The 13,502-nt window shown below is 39.0% G+C and overlaps 1 protein-coding gene across 1 annotated transcript; it reads right to left on the bottom strand.

Annotated features, from left to right (window-relative positions):
* Positions 1 to 3,425: 3,425 nt before the first annotated feature.
* Positions 3,426 to 9,736, bottom strand: LOC104440202 (ankyrin repeat-containing protein ITN1). Its single transcript, XM_039309877.1, has 6 exons — positions 9,679 to 9,736; positions 9,428 to 9,487; positions 8,766 to 9,323; positions 8,365 to 8,415; positions 4,584 to 5,017; positions 3,426 to 4,079 (listed from the first exon to the last, which is right to left on the bottom strand). The coding sequence occupies exons 1-6, from the start codon at positions 9,734 to 9,736 to the stop codon at positions 3,426 to 3,428; spliced, it is 1,815 nt and encodes a 604-aa protein (XP_039165811.1).
* Between the last annotated feature and the right edge of the window lie 3,766 nt (positions 9,737 to 13,502).

Raw genomic sequence — 13,502 nt, 5'->3', positions numbered from 1 at the left:
TTTAGTATTGTCCAAGGCCAAGTGGACCAATTCATTGATGTGGACTTGTCTATACATGACTTAATTATGGATGCAGATTCTGTTTTAGAGCCTAGCTTTGGACTTGTTTCATTTTTTCTAATTACACTAGAATCTTGTTGCGATCATTTGTACAATAAGCTAATAATGTATGTGTCCGGATAATGTGAACCTAGCTCACGCTACTGTTAGATTGGTGGGTTCTACATGGGCCCACTTCATCCAATGGTACATGTGAGATGAGCTCACATGCACCGAGGGCATCTAAGAATTTTTTTTTGTCCCTTAAAAGTGTTGAGGTGTGGCATTTGATTAGTTGTTTAACAATTACATGATAAACTTTCGAAATAATTATCTTTTAAATCCATATTTGGATTCCTACAACTCTAATGCCGCCGGAAAGTTCGACTCACTATTATTAGGTGTAGGTATTGTTTGATTTAGATCCTTGGATATTTATTTGATCATGTGTTTTCCCTGAAAAGGTGGCTATGAAAAGGTGGCTATGTGATTTGAGACCAAAAAGGGTGTCGGCCAAATGATATCTTGTTGGAAAGCTTACAATGGACTTAGGTGCTCACGAAGTTCTGGGGTGAGATGACGTAATTCAAGGAAATGATGCTAGCATTTCAATCTCTATCTATTGAATCAGTGGATATAAAAGTGGGTCAAATTCGCACGATGATGTTCACATGGCACACTCTCGTGCGAGATCAATGCACTGATTTGCTTTTGACGTCAATTAGCAAACCTATAAAAATCTAAGCTGATGTCTAATTCTAGCAAATATCTAAAATTTAATTTTTATGATGAATTATTACTGATTTAGAAGAAATATTGAAATAAGTTATTTAGGGGCAATTATCAAGTCAATCCTAAACTTATTATGCCAATTCAAATCTAAACTTTCCGATTTTATCAATTGAGTTACTTAACATGAATTTCGCCCGATTAAAATTAATTCACAAAATTAGGGATTATGACTTAGATATGTTATGCCCAACACATTTAAGCTTCAAAATCAATAATCCCCTGAGCTTCATCCAACAGAATAGACTTCGAGCAGTCTCCCCCAGAGATACGGAGGTCATCCATCATATGCACAGAGGCTGGACGAAGCGGACGGAGGAGTCCTATCTCGGGCTTGAGTTTGGCCGGATCGGGCTCTATCAAGAGCCCAGTTCGAATTAATTCTAATCAGGCCCAAATTTCACTTTAAAGAAAAGCCAGGCCCACGACCTTGCAAGCCCATGCACACCCAGACCCAGCCGGCCCGGACAAACGAAACCCTACCCGAATACGACCCACGCCCAACCCGGTTCGTAGCCTCCTCTGCTCTCCCACCGCGAACCCCGACGGATACGGCCGCGGCGAGCGACGACGGCTGGCCCAGACTTCTTGGTCGCGATGGTGCAGGGAGCAGGATCGGTGGCAGATCGGCGAAGCAGCGAGCAGCGGTGTCGTGGCAGCAACGACCGTCGGCTGCAACACGGCAGAGGTCTCGTGCGGCCTGGGTCTCCGTGGCTTGGTCGAGAGAGGGCTCTCTCTCTCTCAGATCTCCTCTCGGACCTCCGCCCTCTCGGTGCTCTCCCTCTACCTTCACCCCCTCCGCTCAGTCTCTCGGGCTTCTCGGACATCTCTCCGAAGAAACCCCTCCGCTCTCTCTCCTCCACCCTTCTTTTCTGTCTATTTGGCTGCCCCTTCTACTGAGCTCGCGCTGTCCTATTTATAGGCCGAGGAGGCCGGTCGACGGAGGCTTCGGCCGCCGATCCTTGGCGCGCCGACCGGCCTCCCCCGGCCAAACCGGCGTCCCATTAGTCATTACTTCCGCCTGCTCTACTCCTTCATTTCCGCAGCACGCTGTCCTTGTCGCGTGAGAAAGGGAGAAGAGAAGGAGTGAAGGGAGAGCAGCCCACGGGAGTTGCAGGGAGGGAGAAGGAAGGAGGAAGGAAGAAGGAGAGGCTGGGCCGGGCCGGGCCGTGAGGGGGAAGCTGGGCCTGGTCCTGGGAGAAGATAGGCGAAATAAAAGGGGGCTGGGCTTGAGCCCAGCCCCAAAGCCTTTTCGCCCCTTTTCCTCCAATTTTTTTTTAAATATAGTTTTATATATATACGGTAAAATAAAGGGGAATAAAATAAAAATAAGTCTTTGTAGATGTAAATAATATTAATGTCTAGGTGATGTGAAAATCATTTTTATTGGGGCCAAATTTGTCCCCAATTTTCTATTCAATAAATATCTATATATTTATACAATATTTAGGTATCAATTGTTGCCTTTCTTTGAAATTGAGCTTGCAAATGTTGAATTTAAAGAAGAATTGATTTCTAAATTTTTCTATGCATATGTCGTAGATAATATCTTGTTTGAGACCAAGTGTCTTATGCAAAAATGGTAATATAATATGATACATATTAAGACAAATAATAATGTACCTGTAGTTACTTATCTGGAATAAATGATATAGGGCGCGACCCAAAGTTTTTGGCAAGTACTAAGGTATCATCTTACTTGATGATGCGGGGGAGCTGCTTTTTAAGGAATCGGACATGTGTCTGATTGCTTATCGAAGCAACGAATTGTCGCCAAGGAGCCAGAGCTATCTTCGATCACCTTGACGGTGAGGATTGCTTTTCCAGACCAAATTGTTATCTAATTTTTTATGTAATTAATATCTAAATATTTAATCAAATTTTAAATGTCAATAGTGTTTGCTTGAGGCGAAGATTTATGGTAGGTTTTATTCCATCTACTTCACAATTGATACAAACAAAGTATCATAACTGGTATGATTCCAATTACTTTATAGTTCACAAGAATAAAGTCTACATTTGGTATTGTTCTTACCACTGAAATTCTTATCTATAGATTTTTTTCTATAAATAATCTTTTTTTTTTTTTTTTTGGTAAAGTTCTATAAATAATCTTTCATCTCTCATTCCATGATAAAAAAGATATCTTACATGATAGCCTGTATTTTGGTAATAAACGTTGAAGTTAATTTTTTTATAATAGATTACTTTTTGAAATACCTAGAGGTTTTTTGAAATACCTAGAGGTTGAATGTTTAAGCTGAAAGAAAAAAAATTCTGAATCTAAATTATAAAACCAAAAGCTAGAAAAACTAATTTTAAAAAAGTTATATTCCAAGATTGAGCATACTTTGGTACTGAATGTTAAAAAAAAAAAAATTGTTTATGTATGTGCAAATTCAATTTTGAAGTATCTATAGGCTGAAATTTTAAAATGATTAAATCATTTTATAAATAGAGCTTTCACATCAAGGTAGAGAAACGTAATGTATAGTAATTGTTCAAAGACTTCGAGGAAATAGATTCAATATCGCATTGGCCCCGCTACAACCAACCAACTATAATGAAGACATACACCCTCAAATCAAATTCATCAATCATTGATCTTGTTCAATATAATTGACTCCATCCCAAATGCCCTCGGGACGAAAGATGCTAGATCCATAAGTGGATTGAACCATTTGGAATAGCAAGGGAAGTTGTAGTATTATGAATAAAGCCACAGGGATAGAGGCCAGCAAAATAATGGGAATGAGAATCCACTCCAGTCTCTTATGAAGCACCATTGTGAGAGTTGCAGCGAAGGTCACCAGCATGAAAGCCAAGGAGAGGAAGAGAAAACAAAGGCCCATTAAGATCTTCTTAGGCAACGAGTACAGAAAGTCTTGTGCCTCATACCGCGAAGTTAGAATGGCTAGAAATAGCAAGATGGCCGTCACAGAGGAGAACAAACCTAATGCATCCGAAATTGCAAAAATCAAGAGAGAATCTTGTCCTAACAACAATGGCACTCCGGTATTATTGTCATTGCCTCCAGGCACGGTGAAAGCAGCAGCAAACAATATTGTGGCAATTAGAGTTGAGACGAGCATACATGAATTTGCTGTGTCCTTCACCCACTTCCCTCCTTTCTCAAGCAACTCTTTGTGGTTTTCCACAAATGCTTTCCAAAATGTTTTCCCGATGCCCTTATTGTTTTCCTCAAAGTAGTAGTAGGATCTCACTGAAGGGATAATCCAGCTTTCCACAGCCTATGCATAAAACTCACAAAGAGGAGTTTCGATAAGTGGATAAAGTGCTGAAAATTTTCAAAAAAACAGATGAGGGAACATATAAAGGAGATTAAGACTTAGACAAAATTTGATGCGAAATTGCTTAAAGATCAAGTCACATGTTTATATCTAGATCATGTCGAAACAAAGGTAAGCAAAAAAAGGAAATAAAATGAACTTTTTACCTTACTACTTCTACCATGAAGAAAATAATGAATATCGATAACATATTCAATCTCAGAGCAAGAGGATCAAAATTTTAGGCTGTAGTTAAAATTGTCCTCTGAAATATATTAATGTGAGTCTAAAAGTGAAGGTGTAACTAAATTGAAGAGAGAGAAACATAACATTGAAGAGAGGGATATTTTGGTCAGTTAATTAAAGAAAGGAGCGCCTTAGCTAAGATGGGAGTGGAAATAGCATGTCCCTATGATAATTATCATTATGCATGGTTATTAAATTGATGAAGAGAAAGATACTTACCTTAAACCATTGGAGTTCTCTTTGCATTTCAAAAGCTGCTCCAGTCACGTCACTATCGAAACCATACGACACTACTGATTTCATCATCCCCTCTGAATCGTTGAATGTAGGCCTTAGGACTAATGACAACTCAGCGGTTGAGCTTAACTTCAGAAAGAGTCCAAGAGTCCTTGGTTGGCGAAACTGCATTGCATGTGACGGCAAACTATTACCAAAGGGCCTAATTCGAATAAGCTCCGGGAAAAACTGAATACACAGCTTCACGATTTCACTGATTCCCCTGAGTGTAGCTTGATACAGCAAGTTCCCATCTTGGAAAAATTCGGTGATCTCGGTAGTGCTCATACAAGAGATCGCCATGCAAACTTGTTTTCCCAACTCGACTGCCTCCACGTGTACCCGCTTCTTCTCGTGAACTCTCTTGATTATAGGAACTACAAAATGTCAAAAATAAAAGGAAATAGAAAATGCAAAACGAAGGGCCGGTAATTGGACCAAGAGTAAAAGTTCTCAAACTCTGGGTCCCAATTTTTTTTTCGACACCGAGTTGCATCTAACAACAGCTTACTAATTGTCATCATTTCCCACATTTAGAGATTGGGTTGGCGGGTGATTGGGAGAACGATCTCATTCTTTTTTGTTTTTTAATCTTTTAGGAAAGCTATTTTGATATTTTTTCCTACTTTGGCATTCAGTCCTCAAATGCAAACAGTGAGTCTTTATCAAGTCTGGATGAAACAAGAGTTGGATGTGAAGAAAGTAGAAGCGATTGGATGGTAACTGAAGAAGTGTCTTCCTTGAAGTTCTTTTTTTTTTCGTCGGTATCTTCCTTGAAGTTCAAACGAGGTTTTATAATGTTAATCATAATTAAGAGAACATAATTATAAGAGTTAAACCTGATAGAACAACTCTGAAAATAACCGCGCTAATTACATTGTCTAGCTAGAATAAATCACAGTAGTCTTTGCGTATATAAGATTAGTTTATACAATATTATTTAAATATGCATAGCAGCTAGTAAAAAAAAAAAGTCATCTTAACCGTGCAAACCGTTGTGCTGTTATGAACAAGAGCAATTTTTTTTTTGTCTCGAACAAAATCAAAACTTCCATATGAAGTCGCACAATTGTAGGTGACATTTGACTTTACTTGTTACACCTAAATGACAGTGAGTAGAGTTAACTTGACTCTATTCTCTAAAAATTTTTAATTTGATAAAAATACGCAACAACACTATTCTGTTTCCTTTTTCGTTCTTTGACACAAATAGAAGAATTAGGGACAAGGCTAAAGGGTATTTTGGGAACATATAAAAGTTGCGTGAAGATGACTAGTGTAAATAGCGGGCAAAAGTTGTAAATAAGTTTTGGAAACTATAGGATCTTTTTACAGTGGTCAAGTGGTGTTTGGGCTAATTTTCACACACTTCGAATGGTCCACCTTTTCGAGTACTCTTAAGAGCGCATTCTTCCATATTGGCCTAATGTATTCGGGGTCTTATTTTCTGGAGTGCTTCCAACATATTTGAAATATAGGATTATAAGAAGAGGAGATAACTCTTTTATGGAAGAAGTGTTAAAAAGTCATAAACCTTTACATTTGTACCAATTTAGTCCTAAACCTTTTTTTAGTGCCAATTTAGTTATAAACATTTTTACTTTGTGCCAATTCGGTCATTTTCGACCAATTTTGACAACTGAACGCCGACCGGCTGACGTGACCTGATCGGCGTTGACGTAGACAACTTTTAATAATATTTTAATATTTTTGAATTTTGTATTTTCTTTTTCTTTTTCTTTTTCTTGTTTCCTTCTCCTCCTCCTCCTTCCTCCAACCTCCCAGCCTGGTCGCCCGAGGCGACAGCCCGGCGAGGTCGACTTGTCACCACCTCGCCAGGTGGCCATGAGGGCAGCCTCGGGCTGGGTGGCGAGGCGAGCCTCGCCGGCGCCACCCAAGCTGCGATTCGGCGAGGCTCGACCCTCGATGCAAAGCCGCCCTCGTGGCCTAGGTGGCACCGGCAAGGCTTGCCCTCGTCGACCATGGGCGAAGCTCAACCCTCGCTAGATCCGGTAAGGGGGAGCCTCACCGCCTAGTGCGAGGCCACCCGCCCTCGATCTCGCGGGCCGGAGGAAGGAGGAGAGAAGAAAAAAGAAAAAGAATAAAAAAATTCAAAAATATTAAAATATTATTAAAAGTTGTCCACGTCGACCAATCGGACCACGTCGCGACCGGCGCCCAGATCAGCAAAATTCAATCAAAATTGGCCGGAACTAAGTAAAAATGTTTATGATTAATTTAACACAAAAAAAAGGTTTAGGACTAAATTGACATTTGCAAAAAATTTAAGACATTTTCAACACTTCTCCCACTCTTTTATTATCCAACAAACAGCTTGTTGGTATAGGATATATCACTTAGGGTGAAAATCTGGGATTTTGTTGGGACCTACGAAATTCGCTCCCACTGAAATAGTCTTCTATTACAAGCCCTCCCAAACAAATTATTTTGATTTTTACTACCTATTTTTATTCCTATTCTTCACGCCAAAAGTTGCCAAATAAAAGTGTAAATTTATTGTGTTTAATGCGATTAAATGATAAGCCCATGCCTTCAGGAATTGTAACCTTATTCACGCGAGGGGCTTGCCCCTAGTCCCGTGCCCAATTCCTGCATCCTTTCAACGTTTTCTTTCGTGTTGTATTGAGACGAAGTAGCAGTCAAAGAAAATAATACTTAGGCTTTAGGCACTTCACCCGTAATGGAGGAAGCGAATGTATATAGGTCCATTGTTCTTATTTTTCCAGAAAGATTTACATGCTTGACAGAGATGATGAAGTGAACCAGATTTCACCAATCAAGATTGAAGAAGTCCTATGTTTACGTAAACCTTGTACCATATCTTATGCTTGGATCATTTAGCCACATGAAAGAAATTCCTAGGTTATCATCAAATCTCACCTCAATTTACAATTTCGCGATTCTTGTCATTAGAATTTGGTGGATATCAGAATTCTTTCAAAATTTAAAAATATTAACACAGAAAATCATATATAACTTTGGTTGATTTTGAGTACTTTTGTGAAAGATTTTTATTAGTATCGTCGACGATGTAAAGAATAAGTCACATAGTCATTGTTGGTTGACAAGGAAAAATTGAATTACAAAACTAACTTTGGCATACATGTCACTCATCTGATAATAAATGTGTAATGATTTTTTTTATGCATGTGACAGGTCTAACACAAGTTCTTTTCCAAATTATGGCCAAGAACTAAGTAGGAGCTTTTTTCTACTTATTTAAGAAGTCAAAAACAAACAAGCCATAGACTTTTAATAGGAGAGAGAAGTACAAAGATAGAGATGGTATCTTTATAACATGGAAGCGTACCTGCAGTTTTGACGGCATTCCAAAGTGACCTTGAAAGGCATTGAAGCGCTACAATTAGGTTGCAAAAGAAAACTTGGTCACTGGATATGAAATCATTGGAAGACCTTGTAATCCATCCGTTACATTGTCCAAAATCAATTATGTTATACAGTACTTATGCACTTGGTTGAATCATATGTGGTTCCCAAGGGCTAGCTAGTCCATAAAGTAGTTTGATTTCAGGCCATTATTCAAGTAACACTAGGTCAAGGAACCATAATATATCCTACAAAGAAACAATCATTTCCCGTTTCTTTTGCTAGTACGGAGGGAATAATTTAAGAAAATTGACTAAAAGTTCAAAATCATGGCAGATCCGAAGATAATGCCTAAACAGCAAAAATGCATACCCACCCGTATCCGAATTTTTATCTGTTGGTTTGTAGCTCAAGTTCACCGGTATACCTTCAGTTCACAAACAAAAGAGTAGGCTATGAGCCAGGTATGATCATCTTGAAGGAAATCAGTAATGAAGAGATGCAAGTGCAGAAAGTACGGACATTTGTATATCAATGCTTCCAAAACACTAAGCCTGGTTCCACTGGGAAAGTGAGATTCCCTCAATGCCAACATCCCCAGTATAGATCGTCCGGAATACTTTGTGCTTTTCATGGTAAGTAAGTGAGGGTACCGCCCAACTAGAAAAAGGGTGATATCTATCCGAATTGACCAGCAAGTTGATCAGTAAAAGAAGTTAAGTTTAGAATGAAGGAAAAAACAGATGGAATTGAGATAAAGAGCGATGGTGATCTTACCAAGATGACCACTGTCGGTGAGCTCTAAAATGAAATCAATCGCGGAGGGACTGCTAAAGGGTTGACTTGGCCCATCGTCTGTTGTACTTTTCGCCAGGAACCAGGCAATCTCCTTATGCATAGAAGCTTCTAGAGCAGATATTCCCAAAGGAACACGTCCTTCCTCATCTGCAAGTTGCGTCAACGTAGGATTACTTCTAACTAATGCCTTGACCATCCTTATCCTTCCACACAAGACAGCATTGTGGAGGGCTGTGCGGCCACCACAATCAACCATTTCAAGCGCTACTGGATTCGGAGACAAGAGCTCAACCAGGTTCTCTAAAAATTGGTCATGTGCGCTCAAAGCGGCTATGTGAAGCAATGTCTCTGATCTCCTTGTTATTTTGGCCATCTTTGAAGCAGCATCTCGTTCGAAAAATCTTGTAGCAGATTCCCAATCACCCCGGAATGCAGCTCGCAACAATGGTCGGTAATAGGGTTCATCCACTTCCTCTTCGGAATTTTTTGCAATAGACGCAAACTTTTCAGATCCTTCAGTTAATACTTTTATCCTTGCTGACATTAAGAAGTGTCCCAGAAAAATAAAAATAAAAAATTCATGAAGATCCGCCCGGATATTAATTTCACACTGAAAATAACTCTTTTGAAGGATAACGCACCTGAAGCACCTCCAGATTGGGAAGAAGCTGATCCAAGGCTTGCTAAAACATTTTCAATATCTGTTGGAGAAAGAGTGAGCACTAAGTCCTTCGCATACTTTTTTTCCCCTCTTTATTCTAGCCAAGGTCAGCATTATCTTTCTTTGGTGATAAAGAAAATAAAAAGAACCGTGAGAAAATACAAGTTCCAGCATATTTGGGACCCCATCGATTATACCATATTCTTTGTGGGTTGGAATTTGAACATGTACCTGCTGCTGGTTCTGCATGATTCGAATTTCCTTGTTCTTCACTTGGTTGCGTCGCCATTGGGTTGCTCTCCTGGTTAGTCTTTCAACAACAAAGTAAAGAGACTTTTGACTTTCCTAGAAAGTTGAAGCTATGATGTCAACGGCTTAAGTTGCAGGAGCCTCTTATACCATGTGGTTCTTGTCGATGAAAAGTCTATCAATCATGGAAAAATATAACTCTAGTTACACAAAAATTAATTTAGGTTAAATATGACGCAAATTTATAAATTTTAGATTTTTCATAGTATTAAAAATTAAAATATAGAAAAATTATCTGAGTTCTTTCGAGCTTGCCACTCTCTCCTCCCTCTATTCCCACTGTTGACTGAAGTCGACTATGGTCGGCAACGATTCTCTCACGGTGGATGGAAACCCACATAAAAATGAATAGTAACCATATATTTTAATCTAACTTTTCAATTAAATTTTTTATTATTATTATTATATTTGGGAAAAGGGATTCGGGCCGATAAACCCGATCCGCCTACCGGGATATGACCGGCTTCAAATTAAAAACTAATTTTTTTTAATTCTTTTTAATTCTTTTATTTTTCTATTTTCTCTTCTTCTCCGTTCTCTCCTTTCCGAAGCACGCCTCCCCCTTGCGCTCTCACCCGAACCGACGCCACTTAGACAAGCCCTCGCCGGCGCTCAGGACACCGCCGAGCTACCACCCAGCGTCGAACGCCACTCGTTGGCCGACCTCCCCGCCGCCGGCCGAGAGCCACACCACGGCCAAACACCGAACAAACTAGGGCGACGACGGAAACGTGGCGAACGACTACACGGCCGACGCCCAAAGTCGCCCAACACCACTGGAACATTCCCATAGATCACGGCGTGCACGGAAGACTCGATTTCGGCCAAAAACGGGAGGATGAAAACTAGATCTCGCCTAAACATTTCGTCGGACGGGTGAAGGGCGCTCGCGAATCATGAGGTTTCCGGCTCAACTTCGACCGGGATTCTCGACGGGACTCTCGACAAACAAACAACAACACACACAGTAGCTGGAGAAAGGATGGTCGGGGCCGGAGCTCGAGTGAGCCGGACGACCGCGAGCTCCGGCCCGGTACGCCCGAAAACAGGGCCAAAATAGGGTCGAGGCTCACCGGAGCTTCGGCGTGGGAAAGGAGGCACGGCGGCGGGTAGTCGGCAGCGATTCAGGCGCGGCGGCCGGCGGTCTCTGCTCCGACTCTCTTCCCTCGCTCTCACTCGCGGCTCTCTCGTCGGATCTCTCCCTCTCTTTCTGGATTTTTCAGCCGAAGAACCCCCCCACTCTCGGTCCAACCTCTCCCCTTTTAAGCAGCGTCGCCAGCTGCTGCCAGCTTGGCCAGGCTGGTCGCACCGCGCGACATTTCCCCGCTGCCCGTGCTCGTCGTTCGCCGTCCTTAGGGAGAGAAGAAAAGAAAAAGGGGCCGGGCTAAGTCTGATCGCATTATTATTATTTTTAATTTGCATTAATTAAATTTTTTTATTTTTTTTTTCAAAAAAATTCTAACAGTTAATACCAGTAATGCAAATATTCCTAATGTCCATATACGATACAATTTAATAAAAATTATATTTTATTTAGGGGTTAGACATTAATTCCTAATTTTTTTTGCGATTAAATCATAAATAAATAGATAAAATTTAGGTATCAACATACATACATACATATATATATATATATATATATATATATATATATATATATATATAATTTGAATTACATTTTCTTGAGACGATGCCCAATGCCACATAGACATTATCTCAAATTTTGAAGGCTCACATTGACATAAAATTATTAACCATAGAACACCTAGATATAGAAGGAAAAAACTACATGGTGCGAATTCGACGGACCGAAAATGATCAAACTCTTTAGGTAAGTTCATTTCGTAGAAAATAAGTGATTTGAAAAATCAAATTATCCGAATTTTACTTGTGCAATTATTTTTTTTTTTTAAATTTGACAAAAATGTGAATAATATTACATATTGGCTGACCAATTTCTTTTTTTCCGAGGCAGAAAATCCGACTAACCTAGCCACTTCGAACCTTAATTTTAGGTTGGGATTGCCTTGGGTCCATCTCAATTCTCTTCGGGCATGTCTACATAGATTTTTACTTTTCTCTTTTTACTTAATTTATATATTGTGATAATGCGTTTTGGCTTTTTCCAGCTCGTAACACTTGATATTTTGACAATATATAAATGTTGGCACTTAGATCATATGTAAAATTTTGCATGACCTTTTTATAAGTTGGATTATATTTAGCTTTTTGGCGGAAAAATATATATATTCTTTTTTTCTTTTTGAATAACACAAACAAAATAGCTTTTGAAAAGTATGGGTCAAAATGAATAAAAGAGCTTTAAATGTTACATTTGGCAAAGGTTTACAAAGACGTGATAAAAATAAATTGCTAAGACTTAAATGGAAAATCGAAATATATTCATTATAACATTGGTAATCTTTTAAGTACTTGTAAAATTTCGAAGAAGTTGGTGATTTGCTAATTTGATTTGATAAGTGGAAGCCAAGAAAAAAAGGTGGAGCGAGGGCCATTTTTTTTTAGAAGCAAGAGGGCCATTTCTGCAATCCCGTGCTTTTGCGCACAAGTTTGTCATGTTTCTCCTTAGCCGTTGGATTCAAGTGGTTTAATATCAGCCGTTCGATTAATATGTGTTGTCAGCGTTTCTGGATCACTCCCGCTAGTGGAAAACTCGTGGAATTGCCCACTCAAAGGTGCCAAAATCACGGCATTGCCCTTCCTTTGTTTATCGCCTACTTCAATTTTTATTTCACCGTTGCCTTCTTTCCAAGCAACATATGTTAATAAAATTTTTAATCAGCGCATTAACATTGTCGCAGTTTCTTTATATAAGCTGGTTTTTACAGAATGGCACATATTCAATTTTTATTTTTAGCATGTAGATATTGAAAATACTAGTATTACCACCTAAAGGGGGTGAATAGGTATAAAAACAAATTAAACAAATAAACACATAATAAGTTTTTCTCTTTTTTTTGCAAGCAAAGTCTGATTAAAAGTGAGGCCAAACTTCTGAAGTAAGTTCAGACTCAATTAAGATGATTTAGAAATTCGCAGAATTCAAAAAAAGATTGCCACAAACAAATTAAAAGAGTTAAGGGAAAAGAAAATTGAACACGAGATTTATAGTTATTCGGCTTAGATCAAGCCTACTTCTACCCTCCCACGCTAATAGCCTTCCGGCTAAAATTCACTAAGACATCAACAGAGAAATACAATGGTTTGAGTACGAACACTCAATGGAATATTTCTTTTTCTCTCACTAAATCATTCTTCTTGTGTTTTGATCTCTTGAATACAATTTGTAAGCACTGTCGATAAAGAACAAGTGATTGGAAAAGTCTCAAACTTTGGAATTTCAATTTTCACGCATACACTCAAATGGACTAAATGGCCTCCTTAAATACTCTTCTACGCCTTTATAACTGTTGGCATTCTTCAGAGAAATTTCTTCCAATCAATCCATTGGACAAAATTGATTAAAGAAATCTTGCGGCCGTTTGAAGATTGAGATGAAAATCCGATAATTTTGGTCGTACATACAATCAAAATTTAGGTTTCCATAAGTAGATGCTTCCCAAAAAAGAACTTGTTTCAAGATTGATTTCATCAAATCGTGATTAATTCCATCAAATCGTGATTGACTCCATCAATATATTTATAAAAGGTAAGTGAGATTCTTCGCCAAAAAGCCAAATATTAAGAATAAATCACATTCGTACTGAATCATTATCGAAAGATCA

This window comes from Eucalyptus grandis, chromosome 3 (assembly GCF_016545825.1).
Source record: "Eucalyptus grandis isolate ANBG69807.140 chromosome 3, ASM1654582v1, whole genome shotgun sequence".
In the NCBI taxonomy this organism is placed as follows: Eukaryota; Viridiplantae; Streptophyta; class Magnoliopsida; order Myrtales; family Myrtaceae; genus Eucalyptus; species Eucalyptus grandis.
The sequence above is the reverse complement of the archived record's forward strand: the minus strand, read 5'-3'. Positions and strand labels throughout refer to the sequence as shown.

Bases quoted from the DNA above. Each gene is read 5' to 3' on its own strand.
- LOC104440202 (XM_039309877.1), bottom strand. From the start codon at position 9,736: ATGGCGACGCAACCAAGTGAAGAACAAGGAAATTCGAATCATGCAGAA. The intron at 8,416-8,765 runs GTAAGATCACCA...TGTGAACTGAAG, and splicing joins CACCGACAGTGGTCATCTTG to GTATACCGGTGAACTTGAGC. The intron at 4,080-4,583 runs GTAAGTATCTTT...TTTTATGCATAG, and splicing joins GAGAACTCCAATGGTTTAAG to GCTGTGGAAAGCTGGATTAT.